The sequence below is a fragment of the Ursus arctos genome, unplaced genomic scaffold (genome assembly GCF_023065955.2).
Source record: "Ursus arctos isolate Adak ecotype North America unplaced genomic scaffold, UrsArc2.0 scaffold_24, whole genome shotgun sequence".
NCBI lineage: Eukaryota > Metazoa > Chordata > Mammalia > Carnivora > Ursidae > Ursus > Ursus arctos.
The window spans coordinates 14,097,524-14,107,353 of NW_026622919.1; the positions used below are offsets into that span (position 1 = coordinate 14,097,524).

The 9,830-nt window shown below is 38.0% G+C and overlaps 1 protein-coding gene across 7 annotated transcripts in view; it reads right to left on the bottom strand.

Annotated features, from left to right (window-relative positions):
- The window catches only part of CEP95 (centrosomal protein 95), a 45,802-nt gene that overhangs the window by 35,160 nt on the left and 812 nt on the right, over positions 1 to 9,830 (bottom strand). For 4 of the 7 annotated variants that reach the window (XM_026512457.4, XM_026512459.4, XM_044389125.3 and 1 more), the window contains exons 2-4: positions 8,420 to 8,548; positions 7,191 to 7,298; positions 3,017 to 3,127 (exon numbers count right to left, since the gene is read on the bottom strand). In XM_026512457.4, coding sequence (XP_026368242.2) covers positions 3,017 to 3,127; positions 7,191 to 7,298; positions 8,420 to 8,548 — 348 coding nt within the window. Of the gene's footprint in view, positions 1 to 3,016; positions 3,128 to 6,815; positions 6,902 to 7,190; positions 7,313 to 8,419; positions 8,549 to 9,830 lie in introns of those variants that run through there. The other 3 variants (XM_044389126.3, XM_048225571.2, XM_044389124.3) reach the window with 3 other exon arrangements.

Genomic DNA, 9,830 nt, shown 5'->3' on the forward strand with positions numbered 1-9,830 from the left:
GGATTAGGCTGTGGTTTCAGAACAACATGACTGTATCAGCCTACCTCAGGCTTCAAGACTATCACTCCCCTAACCTAACTAAGAGTTAGCCTACATCAAGGCTTGGATGAAATTTTCCTTAAGATGATCACTCTTTTCTTCTACCCCAACATATCTGAGGATTACACTTTCACAAGTGCAGCAACTCACTAGCAAAGTGATTTCAGGAGGTATGTCGGTGAACCTCCTATGATCCAGATTTATGGTCATTCCCATCTCCATTTCTAGAGATTCCCTGTTCGAACATCCACCTTCATTTCTTTCTATTTCTGTACTCAACAGGCAACATTTTAATAACATTAGTTAACATTCACTGTGCAATTACTCTAAGCTGGGCTCACTGCTAAACTATTTATGCATATCTACTTATTTGACCTTCACTACACCCATGAAAGAATTTCAGATGAGAAAACTGAGGCTTCGAGAGCTTCAAACAATGAGGAGCATAATGCAGCACTGACTCAAGGTCTCCTTTCAAATCCTTTGTCCTTCAGTTTAAGTAAATGCTAATGCTACCTCAGGTAACAGGAAAAAGCTGCTCTGTATACCTGATGTGACTCATGATAATAAAGATTTACTTCCCATTATTAACTGGCATTTTGAAGAATCTGCTCAGCTCTAGGTAATACTGCCATATCAACTTGGACCTGCAAAGGTGAGAATCAGACTTTAGAAAACACTGTCCTGAAACTCAGGTACTACCACAGAGGGAGGACCCATCTGTGCAACTCCCTCCTAGCAGCCCTAAGTTCACCACATTCTACTGACCTCCCCTTGAAAGATCCCTTCTCACCCCCTGCCTCAGCATTTCACTACTACCAGACTCACATGTAAGTATCTCTCAGTTCTGTGCTCCTCTCTCCATCCCCACTGCCCTATCCATGACCAAGCCACTACCATCCCTCCCCTACATGCAATTAAGCACTGCATTGTAAAAACTGCTGCTGTCAGTGTAAAGTTTCAAATTCATCAATCTCCACCTAAAGGTAGTTTTCTACCTCTTAATCTTGCTGCTAAAATGACTGAACAGTTACAAAGCATTAAAATAGCTACTGGTAACCTTGAATTAGGTGAGTTTCACATGTCTTCACTCTCCTATGTTTTTATTGTACAACAGTCCCCCCTTATCCATGGGGGATATGTTCCAAGATCCCCAGAGAATGCCTGAAACCACGGATAGTACTGAACACTATATATACACCTTTCTTGTACGTACATACCTATGAAAAAGTTTAGCTTCTAAATTAGGCACATTAAGATAAACAATAGCTGATAATAAATAGAGCAATTATAACAATATGCTACAACAATAGTTACAGAAATGTGGTTTCTCTGTCAAAATACCTTATTGTACTGTACTCACCCTCTTGTGATGATGTGGGATGATAAAATAGCTACGTGATGAGATGGAGTAAATGATGCAGGCACTGCAATACAGCATTACGCTATTATGACCTTCTGACAATATGTCAGGAGGATCATCTGCTTCTGGACAAAGGCTGACTGTAACTGAACCGCCCAAAGTAAAACTGCACATCTGGGGGGACTATTCTATGTATTTATGGCTGTCTTCCTGACTTGAGTAAAGGTTTCTTCGACAGCAATAAACATGGCATGCAATTTTGAATCCTCCCAGAGTACCTGGGCTGGTACATATTTAACATATATTAAACACACAAAATACTCCATACTCAGAACACTCAAAGTTTTTGAAATAAGAAATATCTTGTGGCAATTTTTCCTTCCAGGCCATACCTACATATGCTTTTAAATCTTTTCAGCAATAACGATAAAAGGCAGAAAACTATCACTAAAGAGTTTAAGGTTAATTTCTTTTTTTTTTTTTTAAAGATTTTATTTATTTATTTGACAGAGATAGAGACAGCCAGCGAGAGAGGGAACACAAGCAGGGGGAGTGGGAGAGGAAGAAGCAGGCTCATAGCAGAGGAGCCTGATGTGGGGCTCGATCCCAGAACGCCAGGATCACGCCCTGAGCGAAAGGCCGACGCTTAACCACTGTGCCACCCAGGCGCCCCTAAGGTTAATTTCAAATGTTATAATCACAGCACAGGTCTCACCATCAACAGGGTGAGAAGGATAAGCCTACCCAAATTTTTTGTCTTCATTCATATTGGAATTTATGTTGATTGCTACTTCTGCTGAAAATTTGTTGGATAACTTTAAAATAGTAAACCCATTCTTACATGGGTCATATATTACTCCAATCATGACATAGAGCATTATTTACTCAACCAATCTCAAATCATTAAGACACACGGGTTCTTTTTTTCTTTTCAATAACATTGCAATGAAGACCTTTAAGCACATTTCTTTTATATTACTTCCTTAGGATAAATTCTTAGAAATGAAATATTGAGTCAACGATTATAAATAGTTCTTATATTCTGCTGACACACTTTAAATAACCATAAGCCTTCTGGAAAATAATATGGCAATATTAATTTTTATAATTATCATTAAAAAACCATAAAACAAAAATTTCATACAAAAATTGTTACAATTTGGGAAATTGGGTTACTTGAAGACTAAAAATAAAATGTTCAGGCTGTCACAAGCCTAAACATAGGCTGAAGACAAAAAACACACCAATTCTTCCTGCTAATGCTTTAGCAAAATTCAAATTTGTAACAAAAATAGCAGTTCTGACAGAGGAAATTAGTCAATAATTTCATGCAATAATAGGATAACAGGCAATTTTAGCCAGAATTCAGCTATTATAGATTAGCTTTGAAGTAATTTATAAGAAATATCCAAGTTGACAAAAGACACGGTGACAGTCTAGCATAGTTTTTCTCAACCACTGAGAACAGTAAGAATTGAGATTTATGATTAAATTTACCAAGTATATGCATTAGTGATTCCAATCCCTGTGAAGAAAAGCAGGCAAAAAGAAAAAAGGTAGAAAGAGAAAGGATGTAGAATACAAACCAAATCAAATTTCTATTTTTAAACTTACTTTTCTCATGAGATGTCTCACTGATGTGTTCTGTAAGATATTCCAGCAACCCATCAAATATTTCTAGCAAATTCTTAATAGATTCTTTATCTCCTTTCACTATATTTTCTCCTAAACACAGGATAAAGAGCTAATTAAAAATATTAACCAAGAAATTGAAAGCCTCATAATTTTGAAATGACTATACCACCATGTAAATACTGTTCAAGATAAAATAATTATAAATTCAGGAAAAACAATATAAATATTAAAAACATGAATTTTTTTTAAAAGATTTTATTTACTTGAGAGAGAGAGAAAGTGTGAGCACAAAAGCAGGGTGAGGGGCAGAGGGAGGAGCAGACTCCCTGTTGAGCAAAGAGCCTGATGTGGGGCTTGATTCCAGGACTCTGGGATCATGACCTGAGTCAAAGGCAGACGCTTAACCGACTGAGCCACCCAGGTGCCCCAAAACATGAATTTTCTGATGCCTGATTATATCTGAAGAAACAAAAGAAGCAGTCTTGAATATAATGTTTGATTAATTGGCATATTCCTTCCTTTATCAAGAAACCAGGTAAGTGGACTTAAGAAAACATCCCCTAGGGGCGCCTGGGTGGCACAGTCCTTAAGCGTCTGCCTTCGGCTCAGGGCGTGATCCCAGCGTTCTGGGATCAAGCCCCACATCAGTCTCCTTTGCTAGGAGCCTGCTTCTTCCTCTCCCACTCCCCCTGCTTGTGTTCCCTCTCTCGCTGGCTGTCTCTGTCAAATAAATAAAATCTTTAAAAAAAAAAAAAAGAAAAAAGAAAACATCCCCTAGTAATATTTATACCAAAATATTAAAGCATCTAAACAGAACTTTATTAGGCTGGTGGGAAAAAAAAATGGCAAGAGAAAACACAGTTTCAGATTGTGAGATCCTACTTCTACGTGGTGGTTTGTTCTGAAGATAATGGGAACAGAGTAATATAAAAACAAAACAAACTGTTGGGATACTTTCGTCAGGAATCCCTCATTTTTTCTATTTGTACAAACTTCTGTTTTTATGCATGTCATTTTCTTGATTAAAAACTGCCCATGCACACAAACTTCCAATTTGTATAACTTTGTATACAGTTTGTATAACTTCCAGTTATAAAATAAGTCACAGAGATAAAAAGTAAGGCATAGGGAATATGGGGCGCCTGGGTGGCTCAGTTGTTAAGCGTCTGCCTTCGGCTCAGGGCATGATCCCGGCGTTCTGGGATCAAGCCCCACATCAGGTTCCTCTGCTGGGAGCCTGCTTCTTCCTCTCCCACTCCCCCTGCTTGTGTTCCCTCTCTGGCTGGCTGTGTGTCTCTCCATCAAATAAATAAATAAAATCTTAAAGAAAAAAAAAAAAGGCATAGGGAATAATGTCAATAATATTGTAATAAGCGTTAGTATGGTGAAAGATGGTAACTACACTACTCACAGTACTATATAATATACTGAACTGTTGAATCACTGTTGTACACCTGAAACCAATATAACTTTTTATGTCAACTATACTTCAATACTTTTTTTTTAATAGATTTTATTTATTTATTGGATGGAGAGAGACACAGCAAGAGAGGGAACGCCAGCAGGGGGAGTGGGAGAGGGAGAAGCAGGATTCCTGCTGAGCAGGCAACCTGATGAGGGGCTTGATCCCACGAAGGCAGACACTCAATGACTGAGCCACCCAGGCGCCACAATACTTTAATAAATTTTCTTAAAAAAAACTGTCCATGCATAGAACACCTTTTTTAATCTCCTTACCCCCAACTTCTCCAGTCCAATCTCCCACCAAATCCACTTTACACCCAGAAGTTAATCTTTAAACAATCCCTAGCACAATACCTGGCCCATAATGAATTTTTAATAAATGCTAAATTGAAATATTGACAAGAAATGGTTGGTAAAAGCATGGAAACTCAGCATGCTTAGTGTGACTCTAATCAACATCAGGTATGGACTGAATTTAACTCGAGACACTTGAGTTGTCTTTTGGGAGATCATGCCTGCATTCTCATAAGTTCAAACCAGTAAGGGAGAGGCAAAATGGAAATCTGGTATTTGAGAGAATCTAGCCATTCAAAACTTCATTCATGACACAAAACAAACCTAAACCAGAAATGTGATGTTCAACAACACTACTAGTACAGATGGACAACATTTGACAATTTTTTTTTTTCTGTTTAAAGCAAACAGAAATCTTGTTCTTAAGCCTTATGTTTTTCTGGCTTAACAAGATACACAAGTATACCCCAAGGGCATACTCAGAATTTTCAGTTGCCAGGATGGGGAGCATCCTCTGCCAACCCAGCAACTAAGACCGCCCGCCAGAATGCAGTGCTTCATGGTATAGGAGATATTGCTTTAAACAGAACACAAGGAGTAGAAAGCTGCTCTGCAGTATACCAGAAGAGGTAAGCAGTTTTGCAACTTTTCATGGGGTGGGTGTGAGTTGTCAGGAGTAGCTCTGCGTTAAAAAGTTATATACGGGGGCGCCTGGCGGCTCAGTGGTTGGGCGTCTGCCTTTGGCTCACGCGTGATCCTAGAGCCCTGGGATCGAGCCCCACATCGGGGTCCTCCGCTGGGAGCCTGCTTCTTCCTCTCCCACTCCCCCTGCCTGTGTTCCCTCTCTCGCTGGCTGTCTCTCTCTGTCAAATAAATAAATAAAATCTTAAAAAAAAAAAAAAGTTATATATGCAAATATAACCCTACTATAGATTTAAAAAGCACAAATACCAGAAATTGCCCTATTCTAGTGATAAAGCAATTCTAAATTGCAAAAATACAGGAAAACCCTTGGATTATCCTTCAAAATGAATTATCTCCAAACAACATTTACTCACCTAGAGCTGCACTCAAAAATTTAAGACAGAGTATTTTCCTAAAAGTTTGCCATCAATATTAAATTGAGAGATGTAAATGACCTATCCTGATTAATATTTATCTCTCTTAACTGTCAAACCAGTAGTGTAAGTCTTCTCTTAGTGATTCAAATATAGTTTCAAACCCACAGATTCCCTCTCTTCCTTAGTTTGAAATAATTTGCTGGAATAATCTTCATTTTCTTACTATCTAAAATACAGGGATTTATAAATATATTTGCTAAGTTTGGCTTTAGAATACAAACATGATATACTTTATTTTGGAAAAAGTTCACAATTAAGTTTTGTTCTGAATAGACAATATATTAATGGGTTTAAAATTCAAAAAATGCAGGGTGCCTGGGTAGCTCAGTCAGTTAAACATCTGACTCTTGATTTTGGCTCAGGTCATGATCTCAGGTTTTGAGATCAAGCCCCACGTCAGGCTCCTTAAGATTCTCTCTCCCTCTGCCCCTCCCTCACATTTGTATACACACCCTCTCTGTCTCTCTCAAAAATGAAATAATTCACTAAAGTGCAAAAGGTATATCATGAAATCTCATCCCACCTTCATCCTGTAGCCCTGAAGTTTCTCTTATTGGAAGCAATCAGTATTATAGATTTCTTGCACATGCTTTGAAAGAGTCCTTCTGCAAGCAATCAACTGCGTATTTACTCTCACCTTTGTTTTCTACAAGTAGCACCATACTCTACACATTAAGTGCACGTTCTTCTGACACTATATACATTGGAGGCTACTGCACTAATATGGAACATTTTACATAATGAGCATCATCAAAAGTTTTTTACAGTGGCAGAATAATTCCGCGTATGGAGCAATCATAACTTATTTAACCTGTCCCTATTTAGTGGACAATTAGATGTTGCTAATTTTTACCTATCACAAACAAGCAGCATGTTAGCTTTAAAATAAGTAACGGCACCTGGGTGGCTCAGCTGGTTAAGCATCCAGCTCTTGATTGCAGTTCAGGTCTTGATCTCAGGGTCATGAGTTCAAGCCCTGAGCCTACTTAAAAAAAATAACAAAAAATAAAAGAACGAAAGAACAAAAAACATAATTCAAACGACCAGCTAGGATATTTACATCTCAGACCCAGGTCCATCACAAACTCAATGTTTGACTCTCCTAAAAAACCTCTCAAGGATGGGTGCCTTAATTCTACCATTCAATGGCCTTGGCTCAGTGTTGCTGTTTGGTCTATTTCATAAGCTTACTCATTTGGTTAACAATGTATAGGGTTCTACCTAATAAATTATAGTAAAATACAAAACTATTTGATGGTTAAGTATATACCAACCTGTTATGTGAGACAAGCTGACTTGCAGGTAATCCAAGGCCAGTGAATCAATTACTGCTTGTACATTGTGTGCTTCATCCTCTTGACTCCTGGGAATAGCTATGAGGTCTGTGGAAAAAAAGCTACATAATTTTTCATCTGAGGGTCCCAGTTGTCATAGTCTCTGACCAGGCTTCTAAATGAGGTTAACTGCTACAAAAGCAAGTTCCACCCAAACAGAACAAGCTATAAAGTACAGGAAAAGCTAACAGAGCTTGAATTCTACATAGCACCTTTATTAGTTGAATAATCAATCAACATATATATGAATATGCTCTACAATAAGCACCATTCTATAGAAAGATAAAGAGATCCCTGAATTCAAAGAGATGCTAATACTCTAATAAAGGAAATACATGAAATGAGACTTTAACCCATAATCGTGGGCTACTTTCTATGACAGAAAAAAATAACCCCACAACAGGTACAAAAGGAGAGTTCTTTTAAGTCTTGTTAAAGCAGCCTGGTAGGAATTATTGGCATAATGATTTAAAAGGTCAGTATAGACCAGACAGAGGAAAGATTTTAACAGCAACTTATACTTGGAATTTCTCTTCCGTTCTTGAGGAGATGAATGTTTTGGGGAAGGATGAAAAAAGTATTTTAAAAGACTGATCTGATAACTATATGCCTCTACACTCAAAAGAAGGTTATGACTAACATGAAAGATACCAGCTAGACGCCATCTCCATTATTCCAAGTGATGAAGGCACTAACTCACGGTAACAGTGGGAAAGGAACAGAGACTACACGCAGTTTTAGTACTTAGTGGTTGTAAGCTACATAAACAGAGTCAGTAGACGAATCTATGAATAAGGACTCTGAGATACTTAACCAGGGATTCAGGACAAACATCGACTCGTATCTGTAATATTGGTTAAGTAACAAGACCCAATAAATTCAGAACCTCTGAAGATACATTTACAGAAAAGGTGTGACTTTCATGAGGTATTAGGCATAATTAAACAGTAATGACCAAAACCACTCGAACTGATTTAACCAAGGCTGTTACTATGTGTGGGTCTCATTAAGGTATTTATTAAGGTAATGAATGCAATAATTAGATAGAAATAAGACATAAACAAAAAAATATTCAAGATTTTATAAATACCGTAGGATCTTACTGAAGGCACTCAAAACTCCTGGCTTAAGATATAGTCACTATTACTCCCACTTTTTAGTGCCCTTACCTGGTACCTTTTCTCCCAAAATGGATTGGTAAAGAGCAATAAAAACATTAGCATCACAATCTTCTAGTTCTCGTATCCTCAGATGTATATGACATTTCAAAAGAAGGTTATTGGCAACAGTTATCCACTCTGTCAGGAAAGGAAAAAGATCAGCCTTAAATAGCACTAGAAAAAGTCACCCTTACAAAGACAGACAACTGAATGATGTAGAAGATAAAATATGGGGCCCCTGGGTGGCACAGCGGTTAAGCGTCTGCCTTCGGCTCAGGGCATGATCCCGGCGTTATGGGATGGAGCCCCACATCAGGCTCCTCTGCTATGAGCCTGCTTCTTCCTCTCCCACTCCCCCTGCTTGTGTTCTCTCTCTCGCTGGCTGTCTCTATCTCTGTCGAATAAATAAATAAAAATCTTAAAAAAAAAAAAAAGTTCCTTAAAAAAAAAAAAGAAGATAAAATATTTATTATAGAAGTTCAAAGACCCTCAGGCACAATTTTTGAAAACATATATTTAATTTCTTGGAATGACTTCCAGAGTGCTAGAATTTTAATGTTAGTCGAAACCATGATGCAAATCCAACCTTTACTAATGCAACCTATTAGCTTAAGTTATTTTACCCCTTTTCTTATTTAACCAGTCATACCTAGCTGTTTTTATTTAATACATACAAATAAACGGGAATATATGTCATAAACGAGACAGTTAACGACAGACTGAGGTTACCATAAACTAATTAACAGATACTGCTTCAAATTCCCAATGGTATTAGTCATGTTTTTACCCAATTATCTTGTGCAAGTCAGAATTTCTCCGGTGCCCAAATAGGTGGTGATTAACTTAGGCTGTTAAAAACTGAAATAATGACACCAACACTATAACCTTTGTTAGTTTTTTAAAAATCACATTTAATGTAAAAAATAAAATATAGAAAATACATAAAAAGTCCCTAAATTCAGAACTAGTACATTACCAACACCGTTGGAAGTTTCCTGTGTACCACCGCACCCAACCCCCAGATACGGTAGGAATTAGCAAGGTTATTTAAAGACTTTCTCGAACAAAGGTAATTTAGAAAGCCTGACCTATTTGCTCCCTGATATAATTAGCGATTAAGGAGAAAGTCCTTTTACTCTGTATTTGACGTATTCAGGATGTTCTAGAAATAACGATGTCTGTGTGTTCAAGGCACGTTATCTCCCCCCCATGCCCACTTCTCACAGCTGACCAAAACACGACAAGTCGTTTGAACGCGGTCCTGAGGGAAGGGATGAAAGCGTCCCACACAACCCAACCCACTTGCTTTTCGAAAGCGGTTGCTAGACAAAGTCGGTAACTCCAGAGGGCACTGAGAAGAAAAATCCTCCTCTATTCCACTCTCACAGGAGCACCAGCAGATCTTAAAAGTGCCGTTCCC